Consider the following 19481-nt stretch of genomic DNA (forward strand, 5'->3'; position numbering starts at 1 on the left):
TGATTCTAGCTTCTGAGTGTGTCCCAGTCCATTCACTTTGTTGGGGTGGGAGGGAGAAAATTTCCTCTGCTCTTCACAGTTCCTGTAGCTGATCTAAAAATTGAATTGACATGAGACAGATGAAGAGGGAAAACAAATCAAATCTCATTTCATACATACAAGGACCCCACATACATGAGGGTCAAAGACAGAAAGGTAACATGGTGTCCATGCCATCCTGAGCTAAGGAATGGGCTGGGGCCCTGGGGCTTCAGGTGGGAGGAGGGCAATTTCCAGGTCAATAAGTACAAGAGCGGATGTTTGGTAGTTAGATCTTGGCCTTGCCGTATGGATGGGTTAGTCACCTAGATAAAATTCATGTCTGGTAAAAACTGTCATTCTGGGAAAGACCCCCAGTTTAAATTCTTCTAGGTAGTGAAGGGAAGGTGAGATGCTTCTCTTGAGCCTACAGGGCCTTGATTGCCTTCAGCTCAACGTATCCACATGCCACAGTGACACCTTTTGGGGCCACTTGTTCCGAACCTTTCTGACCTCTTTGTGCCCCCTTCCAATCCCTTCGCCTCTCCCAGGGACCTCCAGAATGGCCTTCCTGCACCAGCTTCACTGTGTCCATTTCGCAATCCATCCTGCAGGCAGTGGTTGGAATGACCTCACCAGAAAAACACAGATGAGTTTGTGTGACTGCCCATTTGAAATCCTCTGAAGGAGTTCTGAAGTCTGCGACATAAAATGCAGACTCTTTGCCACAGTTCTGAATAACACCTCCTCTAATGATCTCTCAATCTTTACTTTAGGTGGCTCACCCTTCACAGTCACAGTGACATTTGATCAGTGTTTTCCTGCCTCAGGCGGGGCCTCCTTCTCCGCATAAAGGTGCTTTCCAGGACTTGAGGCCTGGGGCTTCAATACTGAAGGCTTGACTGAAGCCTTTCTGTCTTCATTTAAGTAACATTCCTCATTTGTTCTTTCTTTCAGCACCTTGTTCTGTCTCTTTGTGACACTAAGGACAGCTTTTACAATCCATGACGTAGATTTGTTTCTAAGCCTATTTGTCTCCTCCAGTACTACTAGAACCTGCCTAGTAAACTGTAAGGTTCAAGAGGGAAAGGAAAAGCTCAGTTTTATTCATTACCGTTTGGACTGTGCTTCATACCCATTCTGGCACGTGGTGGAAAATATTGTCAAGTGAGTGAAGGAACAAGTTGTTCTTATTCTTTGATTGGCAGGATGTATGAAATATATGTTAGAGATGTGTCCAATGCTCCAATTGAACAATGTCAGATAGTTCTATAGATCTATTTGAACAGAATCAAAATTACCCCCTCCACCAAATGTGTAAAGGGGCACCATTACCGATCCCCAAATCTGTTTCTCCAAAAACCCTATCCCTTCGCCAGTACACAAAATAAATTAAGAACTATTACATTTGTCTTATCTACCTCACAGAAATACAGTAATGTTCAAGTTAGATAAAGTTAAATACTATCAAATTGTGAGACATTTCTTCTGGAGAGAATATGTAACACTTGTCACTAACAAAATGGCCATTTGGAATAACCTGAAATTCATTGCAAAACAGGACTGCGTTTATTTAGAACTTTAACAAAATTAAGGATTTAGAATTTTACAGATATAATTTATATGACTATGTGTCTGAAAAACTAGATATGTTATTACGGCATGCATACAAGTTTAGTTCTCTGGTCTTTAGGAAAACACATAGAAATCATCGGATAATTCTTCATCCAAATATAACTCCATTATAAGTATCTCTATCAATGATTCTAGAGAAAATCATAGTTAAAACTCTGCAAATCCTTGAAAATCACAAAAATACCTATATAATATTTCATGTATAGTTACAGATGTTAGATTTTAAAATCTATAATTTTTGTCAAAATCATGTGTTCAGTTAAAATATTGAGAATTAAAATATAGTACTTAAACTAAAGTGAAAACTTTCTTACTGGTGGTTCAAATTGTAAACTTAGTAAATCCACATACTGAAATTCAGGGCCCTGGTAATTTTTGAAAAACTTTCAAGTTACACCTTTGGTAGTATAATATTTTTTTTCCATTTCCCATAAATAAATAAACAAAGTTAACATATATTTATTGAGAGCTCTGTTATTCAAGGCAGTGGGAAGGGTGAAAAACATGTATGGATATTCTGCACTTGAAGAATTTTTACACCTTTAGGAAGAGGGTGTATGGGCACTATTCAGGTAAGAGGTAAGGCATGTGGGTGGGACAGACAACGAGTGCTGAAGTGGTCAGATTTGCAGGGTCTGTGGTCTGCAGGATTCTTAACTTTTTTGCCATGGCAGACATCACCAGTCTATCACAGAGCCCTTTCTTGTTCAGCCTCAGAACAAGATTGTTGTTTTTGTTGTTGTCTTTATTGTTTGTTAATATTTGTTTATTTTTGAGACACAGAGCATGAGCAGGGGAGGGGCTGAGAGAGAGGGAGACACAGAATCTGAAGCGGGCTCCAGGCTCTGAGCTGTCAGCACAGAGCCTGATGAGGGGCTTGAACTCACAAACCGAGAGATAATGACCTGAGCTGAAGTCAGACACTTAACCCACTGAGCCCCCAGGCGCCCCAGAACAAGATTGTTTAGAAGATATTCCAGCTTTCACTCTAGGAAGATGAAGTAGATGTTCTTTCTTCTATTTTCCGTCCTAAGTACAACTAAAATCCCTGAAAATTATATAAAAAACAATTATAAGAGAACTCTGTAAGATACAGAGAAGATGGTAGAATGACTTAGGACCTCAGAATGGAAGGAATGACCCAGTGGTGAGATTCTTAGGCTCTCTTTACTGCCTCAAACTCCTCACTGCATGAAGAGGAAACTGGTTATCTTGAAATACCAATGGGCACAGGCAAACTAACAATAATAATAATAACAATAATAACAACAACAACAACCACCAAGAAAAGTCTGTTCTCCCTGCCAAAATAACAGAGAAGGGACGGCCCAGACAAGAAAGGAAATATTTAGTCAACAATCATTCTTCATCTAAACCTTATGGGAAAACCTGTGGTGATACCCAACCACTGATTGCAGAGACCGAGTGGAGATCTTTTCCAGGCTGTCTAAGGTGGCCCAACTCTCCCCTACGGGGTGGTGTCCAAGGAGGCCTTGGAAGAAACATCAGTGACACCAGGTAGGAAATTGGACCTCACTCCAGGTGGTGGTGATGATCTTCCCCTAACCCCCCCCCCCCCCGCTGGGATGGTATCAGAGGACACATATTCGAGAGTCAGAAATGTCACCATTCCTCAACTGTGACAAAGCCATTCCTCTCCATGTCAGTGGAGGCCACAGGAGGATCCATAAGAAACACCTCCTCCTGTCCCGGCCAGCGAGGCACTAGTGGGGACTTGCAGGCCAGCTGGAATCTCCACCTCGCCCAGCAAGGACCCCACTAACCCAGAATTCCACCTCCACCTGGAGGTGAGGAGGCGGGGCCTCCCTTTGCTTACTAGAGTGATGTTAGGTAAGCCTTAGGAAAACAGAGCCAGTCTTAGGACATAATGCCCAAAATGTCCAGGTGTTAATGCCATATCACCTGTCATACCAAGAAATGGGAAGATATCAACCTAAATGAGATGAGACAATCAACAGAAGCCAATGTCTAGATGACACGGTTGCTAGAATGCTCTAAGATTCTAAAGCAGCCATCACCAACAATTAAAATGCATATGAGCATTTTATTATATTATGCATATGATATATGCATTTGATAATAAACAGTTAAAAAAAATAGGAAGGCCCAGCAAAGAAATAGAAGATGCAAAGAATAACCAAATGGAATGATTAGAACTAAAAAATACAATAACTGAAACGAACAAACAAAGGAACTCAGTAGATGGACTCAACAGCGGAAAGGAGATGATGGGAAAGGACCTCTCTCCTCTGAATTGAAGATAGAATGATAAAAAGTAGCCACTTTGAAAAACAGAGAGAAAATATGCTTACAAAGAAGTAAACTGAGCCTCGGAGACCATGGGATTGCAACATGACCTGACACGTGTGTCCTCAGGGTCCCAGAAGATGAGCAGAAAGATGGGAGAGGCTGAAAAAGTGCTTAAGGAGATCTGGCTGAAAGCCTCCCAAGTTTGGCAAAATATGTAAAAATGCTAAGTGAACCCTAATTACCAGAAACCCAAAGAAATGCACACCAAAGCACACCATAGTTGAATGAGAGTAAAGGCAGAGAAAACAAATCTTGAAAGTAGCCAAGCAGAAACAATGGATCACCTACCGGAAGATAAGGATTCAAGTGGTGGTAGATTTCTCATCAGAAACCCTGGTGGGTAGAAGGAAGTAGAACAGCATGTTTCAAAGGGCTGAAAAGAATACCGCCCAGAATTCTGTAGTCAGCAAAAATAGTGTTCGAAGGCTTTTATCTAATAGTTCTGTAGTGAATAATAAGTGACGTGATTTCTGTATTATCGGTCTCTGATACTTTTATTAGACTGTAACAAATTCACTGTTACTTGGCCCAACATGATTATTAACGCAAAACAAATGCAAGCCCTGATATTACAGAGCAGAACCAAATTCTAGATGGCAATTGGGATATTCTATTACAATCCGTAATTAATATTTATATGTGTATGTATTTAAAGTTACACACACATACACACATTTTAATTAATAGAAAATTCTTCCATGCTTACATTGTATACTTATGACCCCGCCGAAATCCACAGTCATTCGAGGCATTGGCTGTGTGGCTGCCTTGTTCTTCATTATGCCTTCGGCAGAATGTGTGAAGGATTGGCATTGCTCTCTTACAAAGCAAGTCTTCTTCTGTACCTCTTAGCACATCCCATTCTTTGCAGAGCATTTCATGGGCTCTCCATTCTTCCAGTTCCTAAGCTTATATGCAGTTCTTTTGTTTATACTGCTGATGTCCAACTTGGTCTTTGGTTATAAACTTGGTACCTATCAGACTGCCTTCATGTCCCGTTTCAGACCTTATTACTTAAATATACCTCTTACTTTAACCAGTCCATAGGCATCCCTACTGCAGGATACTATTTTCGTTCCAGGCTTTACTGGGTGATTGATCTCTCTCTGGGTTTGCCTTAGACTTATGAGTAGGGTTCAGATAATGAAAAGGTAAAAAACAAACAAAACAAAACAAAACAAAAAAACCCTCCCAACAGATAATGAAAAGGTAGACATTCTATTTTGAGATACTGGGTGTGTGAGCTAGGATACCAGTAGAGTGTGAGGCAAATGTTCAAATAAGCAGGCACCGCGTGGTCACCAACCAAATCCGGGCCATGTAAACAAGAAGTGAATGGAAAATTCTAACTGGACTTACTGGGAGAAAGTCTGTGAGGGTAGTAGCTACGGTGAAGGTCTGATGACAACCTCAGGGTTTATACACATTAAGCTTGAGGTGTGGGCATCGTTCACCTAGACAGCAGGTGACAACACCACGTGGACTGAGTGGCTGTCAAGATATGAGGATCACAAGCCTAAGGTGAGAGTCACAGCCCAAGAACTCTTTGAAGGGAAGAAAAAAAAAATGGAGAAAGAAAAAAAAAAAGGAACACAAATTGTACAGAGTTGAAATTCGATGGGTAGCAGAAAGAAAAGGAGGGATTGTCAGTTATAGCAAGCAATCATGGGAAATGGAAAATGGGGAAAAAATCAGAGAGGTGTTAAACCTCCAAAGACAGGAATGACAACTACTGTTTGGTCTTAAATACGTAAAGAAAAAAATCCCATGAAGGGTTTGATTTGTAAAAGAATATGACACTGGGCACAGCAGCCCTTCCATTTATATATTCGAAACCAAAATGTTAAATATCTCATGAGACATGTAGTAGAAAGAAGCTGATTTACTACCGGTTTCCTCTTTGCTGTCTTTGCAAGTCACTTTTTAAAATTTATTTTGAAGACGGAGAGAGAGAGTGGAAGAGGGGCAGAGAGAGAGGGAGAGAGAGAGAATCCCAAGCAGGCTCCCCACTCTCAGTGCAGAGCGTCTGTGAGGCTCAATCCCATGAATGTGAGATCATGACCTGAGCCGAGATCAGGAGTCAGACCTTAACTAGCTGAGCCACCCAGGGGCCCCACAATGTTTTCTTGAGTATTGAATACTTACGTTGTATCAAGCTAGTGCTCTTTGTTCTGTGTACATTATTTCGTTGACTCCTTACAATTGCCTTTGAGGTGGCCATTATTAACCTGCAAACCAGACATTCATTGTCACTGACCTGAAATCCTAGAGCTGACAAATGTCAGGGACAAGAACTGATCGAGAAGTCTGACTTTAAAGTCTGTGCTCTTCCACAGAAGATACATTTATGGGCTGAGTATGTGCTCATTTGCCTAGATTGTTGGGAAATATAATGCTATATTAGTACAATGAAAAAATACTAAGACAATGTATTCCCTTCAGCTATAATAAAAGGAAGAACATAATGAATATTTTGAAAGTCACATACATTTTACTCCTTAACATTTAAAAAGTGATCGAAACAATATCTGTCACATAGTAATCATGCAAAAACTTTGGAAGGAATGAATAGATGACCCCATACTAGACATTAGCAGGAGTCTCCCTTTTAAGGGAGTCTGTAAGGGTATCACCAACCTTCATCGAATCAGAAGTGTTAGAATTTCGTGGCTGATTGATCGCCAACCTTTATTTTAAGCCCCACCAAACAACCTGTTGTTAAGACACTCTACAGAGTTGTTAAAACCGAAAGCTCAAAGCCAAAAACAGATTCTCAGTGGCTGATCAGATGACAAAAAGTGGGTCTTCTGAAGTTCCCAGTATCAGGGTTCATGCGTGAAATGAGCTTCCAGGTTTAACATAGGTAGTTAGATACCTTTTCTGTTTGGGCCTCCGGGGTATGAATCCCTTGAAGGTAGGGTTTCTTGGGTGTTTGTATAATGTCCTCTTTCTCATTTCATCTGCCAGAGAAATGTCATTTCATTGGCTTCTCATCCCAAATGAGAGCCAGAAGGGAACTGGGCCCTGGGCACGCTTCAGCTAGCGGCAGGGACATGAAGGTTTGTGAGACTGAGCCAATGATTACTTGAGTGACTCCTGAGAGGAACTGGTGAGGAAACAGATTGTTGACCCTGAGAGATCCAGTCACAAGGGGCATTCACTGCCTTCAAGAAATTAAGATGAACATTTTGCAGATGATGGATACATTGCCTCAGTAAAGCAATGGCTTTGGAAAGCCAGATGTTATTTGGAATGCTTTGTTCAAACTGATGTCTGTATGTTTTTAGAGGAACCTCCACACTGTTTTCCAGAGCGGCTGTGCCCTATGACCCGGCAGTAGCACTGCTAGGAATTTCCCCAAGGGATACAGGAGTGCTGATGCACAGGGGCCCTTGTACCCCAATGTTTATAGCAGCACTCTCAACAATAGCCAAGTTGTGGAAACAGCCTAAATGTCCATCAACTGATGAATGGATAAGAAATTGTGGTTTATATACACAATGGAATACTACTTGGCAATGAGAAAGAATGAAATCCTGCCATTTGCAGCAACATGGATGGAACTGGAGGGTGTTATGCTAAGTGAAATAAGTCAGGCAGAGAAAGACAGACACCATATGTTTTCACTCTTATATGGATCCTAAGAAACTTAACAGAAGACCATGGGGGAGGGGAAGGGGGAAAATAGTTACAAACAGAGAGGGAGGGAGGCAAACCATAAGAGACTCTTAAATACTGAGAACAAACTGGGGTTGATGGGGGGTGGGGGAGAGGGGAAAGTGGGTGATGGGCAGTGAGGAGGGCACCTGTTGGGATGAGCACTGGGTGTTGTATGGAAACCAATTTGACAATAAGTTATATTTAATATAAAAAATTAAAAAAAATAAAGTTTCCCCTGTAAAAAAAAATGATGTCTATATGTCTAAGATTTTTTTATCCCCTGGCTACTGCAAATCTTTACTATAGTATGCTTCATATGTATATCATGTAATTTTTTTCATATGTATCTTTCATATAGATAGATGTTGAAATAGCAGATTATAAAATTAAGCACAAGAGAAATTTGAGTGCTTGGACTTCCCAGAAATTTGATTTTTATCACCCACTACATTAAAAAATGTGTTACCTTCTCTGACCATTTTCCATCGCGTTTATTCACGACTTGTGCTAAGGAGAAAAGAACAAAATGACAACGAAAAGACTCAGAACCAGTGTAGCTCAGCGTGCTCCTCCCTGGGGCTCTCGTGGAACAGAAGGTGGTGTCAGCTGGGCGTCACCAGTCTGCTCTGTGGCCTGAGGTTTCACACAGTCTCTCTGATAGCCTAGGCAAGTCCTTTTACCTTTCTGACCCTCAGTTTTCCTCATCCGTAAATGGATAAGTTTATGTAAGCTCTTTCAGTCTGTCTTTCCAGCTCTAACATGCTACACGTAGTTTCTCATTGGAATCAATGTGGGAAAATTTTTAAACTACCCCAGTTTAAAACCCATGAGGTGAATAATACCTTAAATATTGACCGAGTGAAGGAAGGCCGTTACTGTAGTTATTGCAAAAGGTTTCTTTGACAAATGCACCCGAATTGGGTGTAGATCCTTGGGAATTACTGTTGATCCCTCTGTCCTGCTTTCCTACTTTGTGCCCTTGTTGTAACTTACAGTCATTTCACATGAGAGGTGTTTTTTGTCTGTTTGGTTGGTTTCTGTCTCGTAGTAGATGAGTCTGGATCAGAGCTAGTAAATTGAAGAAGGAAATATTTGTACTAAACACTCTCTTCATCTTTCTTGTTTGTTAAAAAATGTCTGTTCCTCTGGAGAGTGTGATGCTAAGTGAAATAAGCCATACAGAGAAAGACAGATACCATATGTTTTCACTTTTATGTGGATCCTGAGAAACTTGACGGAAACCCATGGGGGAGGGGAAGGAAAAAAAAAGAAAAAAAAGAGGTTAGAGTGGGAGAGAGCCAAAGCACGCGAGACTCTTAAAAACTGAGAACTGAGGGTTGATGTGGGGTGGGAGGGAGGAGGGTGGGTGATGGGTATTGGGGAGGGCACCTTTTGGGATGAGCACTGGGTGTTGTACGGAAACCATTTTGACAATAAATTTCATATATTGAAAAAAAAAATGTCTGTTCCTTGGGCGCCTGGGTGGTTCAGTCGGTTAGGTGTCCGACTTCGGCTCGGGTCACGATCTCACGGTACGTGAGTTCGAGCCCCGCGTCAGGCTCTGTGCTGACAGCTCAGAGCCTGGAGCCTGCTTCGGATTCTGGGTCTCCCTCTCTCTCTGTCTCTGTCTCTCTCAAAAATAAAGAAACATTAAAAAAAAAATGCCTGCTTCCTTCGTACTGCTTTCTTGCCGGCCTTATACCGAAAGCGGGCCTTCTTAGCGCCTGGAGGACTGAGCTGTTCTGCTCAAGGCAATCTCCCTTTCTCCTCCAGTATTTTGGTTCCTCAGGCCCTGTTTTCTGACAGATAATTCATAAGATAACAGATACTGTGGTTGTGGACGCATTGAGGATGTCGGCTAAGTGATTTGCCTCTCATCAGAACTTGATGGCGCTTTGAGGAAAACCCAGTCGTGGGGGGTGAGGGAGGCCAGACTGGGGATCAGCTCTGATCCCTGTGAAATCTCAGCACCAACGCGTCGGTCAACTTTGTGATGGGAAAGATACCATTTTATCCTTTCTTTCCAATGTTAAATGATGTGAAAAGCACGATACTGTGCAATCCTGAGCCCGGCCATGTGATGAAAACATCTCAGTGTGTTTGAACTGTATGACAGAGTTCAGGGGCACCTGGGTGGCTCAGTCGGTTGAGCGTCCGACTTCCGCTCAGGTCATGATCTCGCAGTTTGTGAGTCGGAGCCCCACGTTGGGCTCTGTGCTGACAGAGCCTGGATCCTGGATCCTGCTTTGGGATCTGGGTCTCCCTCCCTCTCTACCCCTCCTCTGCTCATGCTCTGTCTCTGTCTCTCAAAAATAAATAAACATACGGGGCGCCTGGGTGGCGCAGTCGGTTAAGCATCCGACTTCAGCCAGGTCACGGTCTCGCGGTCCGGGAGTTCGAGCCCCGCGTCGGGCTCTGGGCTGACGGCTCAGAGCCTGGAGCCTGTTTCCGATTCTGTGTCTCCCTCTCTCTCTGCCCCTCCCCCGTTCATGCTCTGTCTCTCTCTGTCCCAAAAATAAATAAAAACGTTGAAAAAATAAATAAATAAATAAATAAATAAATAAACAAACATAAAGAAAAGAAATATAAATATCTTACCATTTGTATATGTGCTAGAGATAAAAATAGAAACAGAGCCAGTATCATAAAGTCTTGTAAGAATAACTCCCCATTTGTGCCATTTCTTTCCAGCCGTGTCCTGTGGAATCCCCGAGTCCCCGGGAAATGGTTCCTTTACGGGCAACGAGTTCACGCTGGATAGTAAAGTGATCTATGAATGTAATGAGGGCTTTAAGCTGGAAGCAGGCCAACAAGCAGCGGCCGTATGTCGGGAAGATGGACTGTGGAATAACACGGGGAAGCCTCCTGCGTGTACACGTGAGTGTTAAGTGCCTTCACATGTCTTGGCAGATTTAATTGGGAGCAAGATTCACCGTTAGGAGAACTCCAGATTCCCAAGTGTGCCGAGACCCTCTCCACAGCACGTGAGGGCTTGGTCTCCGGCGTTGTGCTAAGATTAAAACCAATTTATTCCGCGTAAAATATCCCAACCATTTATGTAAAGTCAGCTCTGATTCTGAAAAGTTGCTTGCAGAGAATCACGTTGGTTCCATCAGGATCTAGACCCTCTGCTGTTTACAGCAAACCTTCACTAGGCTGTCTCTTTCCACGTGGGTAGGTGAGTTCGAGAGGGTGTAGAGACGCGCCATCTAGCAGTGGGTCTCCGCACAAAACACGAAGGCAGAAGTCAGCGTGAGTTTCCGATTCACCCCCCACCTCTTTGTAAATCCCTTCACGTTAAAGGCAGTGCCCGGCTTCTTTGTGGATCACCCACTCTACGTAATGTGTCGGTGCTCAATAAATGAGTCACTGATTTGCAAAGTGCAGTAAGTTTTCTGGAAAGCTACTTATGGTATATAATAATATTCTTAAGAGGGTCAAAAGTTTGGGCCCATTCTAGAGCTGTAGTCTTAAAAAATAGTAATTAACTCCATAAACAGAGCCAAAGTTCGTACACACACACACACACACACACACACACACAATTTACACCAAAACTTTCATTGCAGCTATATTAAAACTAGCCTCAAATCGGAAATAATCTAACTACCTAATTTCTGAAAATGGAAAGTTATATAATATTTCTACACATACAATATTTTTGCTCTGAAGATATTTGAAAAACGTTTTCACATGATCTTCAACTATAAAATTAGTCTATTGATCTCTTTTTGTGCACAGTACAGTATTTTTGGTCATGTTAAAATTATTTAAACTCGGGGTGCCTGGGTGGCGCAGTCGGTTAAGCGTCCGACTTCAGCCAGGTCACGATCTCGCGGTCCGTGAGTTCGAGCCCCGCGTCAGGCTCTGGGCTGATGGCTCGGAGCCTGGAGCCTGTTTCCGATTCTGTGTCTCCCTCTCTCTCTGCCCACCCCCCGTTCATGCTCTGTCTCTCTCTGTCCCAAAAATAAATAAACGTTGAAAAAAAAATTAAAAAAAAATTATTTAAACTCTTAGCTACAAATACATAAATGTTTACAGAACATAGTTGACTTTCCTCCATACTTCTTAAACTCCTTGTGATCATTTTCATTTATTTATTTTTACCTTTCAAATAATTATTGCTTTTCCTGATAGTCAATGAGACAATAGTAATATTTCTTAGTTTTTATTTCATAAAGTACTGTTTTATTGTAATTAAGAAATAGTACAGGAAGCTAGAAAAATAAGATACATCGGTAGGTTTTTACGTTCAATCCCAAATAAAATTATTTCCTCAAATGAGCTTAACCCCGTAGATGGCAGTAACACTAGATGTTTGGGGTTACTGATGATAACAATTTCCTGGGCGTTTAACACCCTGCTTACTTTGCACATAGCTTAGAGGTTGTCATTAATAACGCTTGACAATGTAAAGTATCTACTATGTGCCAAATGTTTCAAACAGCTTATCTCTCAATCCCCTGACAGCTCTGAAAAGGGAGGGCACACACGGCCTTACCAATGAAATAAAAGCTACTGGTTTGCAGAGTTAGAGTTGAAGTCGCTCCTCTCCAGTTACGTCCTACGTGCTTTTCATTATGCCAGTGGTTCTGTACTCTGGGTACACATGACAATCGTGTAGGGAGCTTTAAAAACTGCTGATGTCTAGGTCTGACTCTCAGGAATTTTGAGTTAACTAGTCTTGGATGGAAAACAGGCATTGGTGTTTTGTTTTGTTTTGTAAGTTCTCTGGGTGCTGTGCTTGAAATGTCAAGTGTATGCTGGGTTTTAAAGGCAAAGCCATTTAAAATTTGTTGAGTGTCTGAGAAAGACATGATGCAAGATAGGCAACTATGTAAATTATGTAAATGTAATTTTTATTCTCACATCCTTTTTTAATAGGCCGTTTTTTAGAAGAACTTCAGGTTTATAACAAAATCGAGCAGAGTACAGAGATTCCCATAAATCCTTCCCCGATTATCTACATTCCTCGCCAACAAATGGAGAGGCTCATTTGTTACAATTGGTGAACCCATTTCGATACATCATTGTCACCCAAAGTTCATAGCTTGGGTTAAGGTTCACTCTTGGCATCGTATGTTCTGTGGGTTTGGAAAAATGGATAAATACAAATGCGAACCATTATGGTACCATACAGACCATTTTCACTGCTCTGAAAATCTTCTGTGCTCTGCCTGTTATCCACCCCCATTCCCCCGCCCCTCAACTGTTGGCAACCACCGATCTTTTTCCCGTCTCCACAGTTTGCCTTTTCCAGAAGGTCATAGAGATGAACTTTTTCATTATGTATCGTTTTCAGATATCAGGTTTTTTTTCACTTACTGACATGTATTTAGGGTTCCTCTGTGTCTTTTCATGGCTTGATGGCCCCTTTATTTTTAGTGCTAAATAATACTGGCCCCTTCCTTTTCTGGATGGACCAGAGTTCATTTATCTTCCCACATGTACTGTAGGGCGCCTTGGTTACCTCCAAGTGTTGGCTGTTATGAATAAAGCTGCTGTAAGCATTCAAGTGCAGGTGTTGTGTGGACCTAAGTTTCAACTCCTTTGAATAAATACTAAGAAGTATGATTGCTTGATCATAGGGGAAGAGTATGTTTAGTTTTCTAAGAGACTGTCAAGCCATTCTCCAAAGGCGCTGCACCACTTTGCATTCCCACCGGCAGTGAGTGAGAGTTCCTGTGGCTCCACATTGTCACCAACATTTGCTGTTGTCAGTGTTCTGGATTTTAGCCTTTCTAACAACGTGTGTTTTGTTTTGTTTTTTAATTTTTTAAATGTTTATTTTTTGAGAGGGGGGAGAGGGGCAGAGAGAGAGAGAGAGAAAGACACAGAACCTGAAGCAGGCTCTAGACTCTGAGCTGTTATGACAGCACAGAATCCAATGTAGGGTTCAAACCCACAGACCACAAGATCATGACCTGAGCCGAAATCGGATGCTTAATTGCCGGAGCCATCCAGGCACCCCACCTCCTTGTTGTTTTAGTTTGCATTTCCCTGGTGACATATGATGTGGGACATGTTTTCATATATTTCTTTGCCATTCGTCTACCTTCTTTGGTGAGGTTTATGTTTCGAGCTTTTGCCCTTCTTTTTTTTTTTAAAAAAAAAAAAAGATGTTTCTTGTTGAGTTTTAGGAGTTCTTTGTATATTTTGGCTAACAGTCCTTTATCAGAGATGTCCTTCCTAAGTATTTCCTCCTACGCTACATCTTCTCTTCTCAATCTCTTGATGGTGTCTTTTACGGAGCAGAAGTTTTCAGTTTTGATGGAGTACAACTGACTGGTTCTTTCTTTCATGGAACATGCCTCTGGTGTTGGACTTAAATAGTCATCCCCCCAATCAAGGGTCCCCTGCGTTTTCTCCTATGTTTCTTCTAGAGGTTTATACTTTCCATTTGGGTCTGTGATCCATTTCAAAGTCATTCTTGTGATGGGTGTGAAGTCCTGGCACGCGAATGTCTGCGTGGCCCGGTGCCATTTGCTGAAAGACCGTCTTTGCTCCATTTGTATTGCCTTCTGCTCCTTTGCCAAAGATCGGTTCACTGTGTTCATGGGTCTCAATTTCTGCATTTCCTACTCTCCTCCACCAACCTGTGTGTCCGTTCTTTTGCCAATGTCACACTGACTTCTCCCTTTTGTTTTATTTGTCTCAATATAAAATGAGACATTTTTCAAAATGTATTTAATATGAATGCAACAATTTAGAAGCTTAACTGAAAGAATGTTTTGCAGTTTCCTCTAAGATTGATCTTGTTTTCAGTTGTAAGTATTTCTAGGGACATAATTGATTTTACTAAAAATGACCCGATGGACAGATACTTCCATGATCTGTAAAGCTGTGTGGAAAGCTTTGAAGCCATCATTTTCCCTAGAGATAATCCAGCCTATTGGGGATCACAGTCAGACAGTCTCAGTGGCACTTTCTTTGACATTTTGTTTTAACTGATGAGGCGTTTCCTTTGGATTGAACGTAGAGGCTGCCTCACATATGTGCCTGTTACTCCACAGGTCGATGCAATGAGCAAGAGCCTTTAGTGTGTCACCGTAATGTTGAGTTGCTTCGTCCTGAGCGTGGGCTGGACGGAATGCCCTGTGCATAAATGAAAACTAGCTTTGATGGCGTACGGGCCGTATTTAAGTGTCAAGGCCACCCCTCATTGGCGTAAGCAATTATGCATACCCAGGTTTTTAGCACCTCTTTACAGCTTGGACTACAGAATGCTGATGCCAGTGCTCTATATTTGCCAGTAAATGGGTTGGCATCATAAGACTCCAACACAGAGAGCCAACTATGTCAGAATTCGGAGGGTAAGAGGCACGACCTAGCTTTTTAAGTCCTTGGTTAGGGAGTAGAGAAAGAAAGAAGCAGCACACTTCACAAAGAGAGAAGCGGATAAAATGCCTCGGACCCCGTGGAGGAAGTGTGTGAGACCCACAGTGGGCACGAGGGGCCAAAGAAAGTCGTCACACCGGGAGGTGCTGCACACACCCTGGCTTGTCCGCCCAGCACTCTGTGATGTGTGGTCTGTGAGGACACCTGGCTTACGACTGCTGGCATAGGCAGGTCCGTGAGACAAGCCTTTGCCCTTGTTGGAGTCTGCACCAATGCACGGGACCCCAGACACACAGCCTGACACAATCATAGCAGGGAGCGATTAGATGTAGATGAGGTTAGGGGCGCCAAGGTGGCTCCGTTGGTTAAGAGTTGGACTGCGGTTCAGGTCATGGTCTCAAGGTTCGCGGGTTCTAGCCCCACGTCAGGCTCTCTTCCAACGGCTCGGAGCCCAGAGCCCGCTTCGGATTCTGTGTCTCCCTCTCTCTCTGCCCCTCCCCTGCTCACGCTCTGTCTCTCTCTGTCTCTCAAAAATGAATAAAGGTTAAAAAAAAGACGTAGATGAGATCATACGGATGCTCAGCCTGGGATCGGTTTTTACAGAAGAGGTGGCACTCTGCTGGGAGGAGCGCATGGTCTGGGGACACAATGGTAATAATGGGGACCGCGCTTTTGAACGGCAGCTGTAGACATTGGATTGCATCCGGCGTGCCCGTGCTGCGTCATTCGGTCATAACAACAATCCTGTGGAGAAGGCAGTGCTTTCCTTACCTTCCTGATTTACTAAAAGGCAAATAGCGGAGATAGCCCAAATCTGCAGTTTGCAACCAAATGAACGTGACTGGGCGTTACGGAAACATCTGGGGGAGTACTCCGTGGCACTGAAACCGCCCTGGTGGAGGCCCCTGCTGCCCCAGGGCCAGCTATACGGTGACACCGGTTTGGCAGACGTGCTTTGGGCCTCATGACAGCACAACGGTGTGATGCTGCCGGGATCTGCCTGGGGAAGTCCCATGCCGTGGTCCAGTATGGACTCAAGGCTCTGTGCCTGTTCTAGACAGGCTGAGTGTCAGACTGGTTTCCTGGCGAGTGGGGAGGAGCGTGAGGAGGGGTGATTTGAGCGCCCCCATCAGCTCAGAGAAATGCCCGGAGAGTGGGGTAACAGCAGAGACACCATAGGAGCCGGGCCGGGCCTGGGGGCTGAGAACACTCCCGTCTCTCCACAGCCAGTAGGTGGGGACTCAGACCGACCTCCCTTGCCCTCCTCAAGTCCCTTCCGCCTGTGCCACGTTTGTCCCACCAAGTCCCCAAGCTCTGCGTACGGAGCACCAGGCCGAGGCAGGGCCGCCTGTACCTGAATCGCCCCCCTGTGTGTCCCTGAGGCTTCTCTTACGGCCCATAGACCGAACTCAGATATTACAGCGAGTCTGACTTGGAACCCGACCAGCTCACGTTCAGTGTGTGCATGTGTAGGTGTTCATGCCAGTCCTGGACCTTCGACTGCCCTCCAGGCTGGAGTCCGTGAGCTTTGCACACATGGCCTCACTCACCTCTCAGGACGTATGCAGTTGTTATCCCCCCAGACGGACAAGAACCTCAGAGGGATCGGTGGGGTCCGCTGGCTGAAGTCACAGATGTAGAGAGGAGCCAATGGGGGTTTGTTTCCGGAAAACCTAGGGAGAGAGTCCCTGCTCCCTGCTTCCGTCCCATTCTGCCCCTGGGAATCTTGTGTCTCAGAAGCCTTGTGTGTTAGAGAACTGAGCACAGAGACGGGAAGCGGGTGCCGTTGTAACCCAGCACGTAATTCATCCTGGGAAGCGTTAAATCGCCGACAGTGCGTCAGGGAGCCGCCTTTTGTCTGTAGTGGAACCAAATGATTTCAAGGACGTGGTCTGAGTTTATGTCTAACACTTTCTAGAAAAGTCAGGAATGAGGGGCCTTTGGCTGTTCAAAGGCAAATATTACATCACTTAAGAGAACTATTCTGTGCCGACGTGAAACGTAATACAACACACATAAGGTGGTCTAATTTATACATGCATTTGAATTTTTCTGCTTCAAAAGTGCATATTCTAGATGGACGATTGCTTTCAAGCTACAATAAAAAATTAAATCACAAAATTATTTCCTACATACAAATGAGGATTCCAGTAGAAAGAAGTTATAGTATGCTCAGTGAAATGGTTGTTAAATGGAAAAAAAAGCCAATTTGCATTTTAAAGCTTTTGATACTGACTGCTTCAGTAACACGGACAATACATACAACTTTTATAATAAAATGGAAAATTAGCGCTGAATTTTTTAAGTGTTATTTCTAACTTTCAAGTATTTCTTGTCTCACTATTGTCCATTAGATTTTACAAAAGGGAGAAATGGACATTTCACTTAAGTTCCTTGGTATTCAGGGACTTGGAAAACCTATTTCATTTTTGGAGGGGGAGGGATGGCGTTTTCTCCACCTCATTTAAATTCAGAAACTGCAGAGAATAAGCACGAAGCTTTATCGGCGAGTCGGAAAGTTTGGTTACTGTTGAGCTCCCCGAGACTGACTCCTCTGTGTACATTGTACACGTGACGCCATTCGGTTTCCTTACTGACTGCAGTAATGTGTAGACCGGAGCCCTGATTCCGAGATGAGAAACACTTCGCCTTTGATAAAGAGTACGTGTAGATGGTAAATCAAATCAGTTCGTCCGGCCGTTAGCTTTACGGACGTGCAGGCTGCGATAAGTAACCGCTTCAGTTTGCCTGCTGCGCGCCGTCCCGCATGTCCCTGCAGCAGGTGCCTGAGGCTCCTTTCTCTCCATTTTAACTTATTTGCTGACACTGGATTTGGGCCGTTGAAGATCTGATTCGTGCCAACGGCATAAGAGAACAAGGGAGGCTCTGGGTATTAATGTATGGGTTTCATAGTTTGACCAAATGATGGACAGATAAGCATGATGCACTTTGCATACGGGAGCAATCAAAGCCGTTAAGATGACCGTCTAATGAAAAACGAGTTCCAGGTCCCTATCCCAATATAGAGGTTTGCTTTTTCAATTAAAGGCATTAGTCAGTGAAGTAAGTTTGTTGTGAACAATTTATCAGAGACCTACTATGCGTGCCAGGTGCCATGAGCACTTTACATGGTTAAATGTAACACCTGTATATTCCAGGAGAGGGAGAACAGGATAAAGTCGTATTGTGCCAAATAGCTTTATGTGACCTGCAAATAGCCCACTCATAGAAAAACTAAGATTATATATAAGTTATGTACATATATGTTATCTGTAGGGCCATATCTGTACAACATACAGGTACGTGTATGCATTCGTCTATATATAATACATATATGCACATATGTGTATAATAGTACATATATACGTGTGTGCACACATATACAAATACATATGTGTTTATTTCCATATATATTATAGACACATATAAATACATGTGTATAATATACATGATTGTGTATTTATATATATGTTAAATATACGTATGCATTTATATATGTAATGCATATGTGTGTGTTTATAAATATAAGAATACCGTATATAAAATGTTTTGGAGCATATACACTTATCAACTTAGTCCCTTAGGACATGGTCTCGGAATTGCTTCTGTTGTCTTTACTGATCACCCCCATCTTCAGAGTAGAGTACACACGATACGTTACCCTTGGCTCCTTGACAAACATCGTTTGATCGTACGTCATATTGCTGAGCCCTGAGTCATGACACCAGCTGTACATCAGGCCTCTGTGACTTTCCGCTACGCGCCAGGCCCCGTCATGAGCATTTACATGCCTGCGGTCTGAGCCCTTTAATGGACCTCTACAGCACTATCACTATCCGCATCATGCAGATGGGGACTGGAGCCCCCAAAAGTGGAAACCCCCCAAGGTTGCGTGGTCGGTCCACGGCAGAGTATGGAATGAAGCCATCTGTCTGCCGCCGGCCCCTCCCTGCTGGAGGCTGGACTCCGCCTTGCAGCTAGTGTGAATGGGCCCATCTTGCCCCATTTACAAGGGATGCATTTACAAGGGATTTCAGTGAAGATGTTAGCAAAGCCGATGAAGAAGAATCCAGTTCCCGCTTGATCTAAATACATAATCATCGTATGCATATGTATTTTTAATGCATATTAAATTAAGTACATATTTAATGCATATTAAAGCTAAAGGGAAAAAAGGACTTTTGTAAGAGGCACAGATCTATTTCCAGCTTCCAAGGAAGTCTGTTTGTTACAAGACTTGGAAAATAGCCCAGGCCAAAAGGTCAGTTCAGAGCCTCAGCTGGCAGCCTGTGCCGGAGACGTGCGCAGTGTCCCCCAGCGCTCCCCAGCCCGTGCCCAGCCCGCCCTGATTCGTCCCGTGCCCGGCGCAGACCCGGGGAGCAGACCTGGCGGGTCATGGGCTGCGTGAGCCTACACGAAGTTTCAAACAGCCACTAGACGCCGGCTGGGTTCCTGCTCCTCGACGTCGGGGTGCGTCACGTTGCGGGATGGGTTTGTGC

The 19481-nt window shown here is 43.4% G+C and overlaps 1 protein-coding gene across 1 annotated transcript in view; it reads left to right on the forward strand.

Annotated features, from left to right (window-relative positions):
* The window catches only part of CSMD1 (CUB and Sushi multiple domains 1), a 1672960-nt gene that overhangs the window by 1564685 nt on the left and 88794 nt on the right, over positions 1-19481 (forward strand). The window contains exon 52 of the mRNA XM_047092364.1: positions 10336-10521. Coding sequence (XP_046948320.1) covers positions 10336-10521 — 186 coding nt within the window. The remainder of the gene's footprint in view (positions 1-10335; positions 10522-19481) is intronic.

This window comes from Lynx rufus, unplaced genomic scaffold (genome assembly GCF_022079265.1).
Source record: "Lynx rufus isolate CCGP_SWC_20201006 ecotype Redwood Valley unplaced genomic scaffold, mLynRuf1.p SCAF_3, whole genome shotgun sequence".
In the NCBI taxonomy this organism is placed as follows: Eukaryota; Metazoa; Chordata; class Mammalia; order Carnivora; family Felidae; genus Lynx; species Lynx rufus.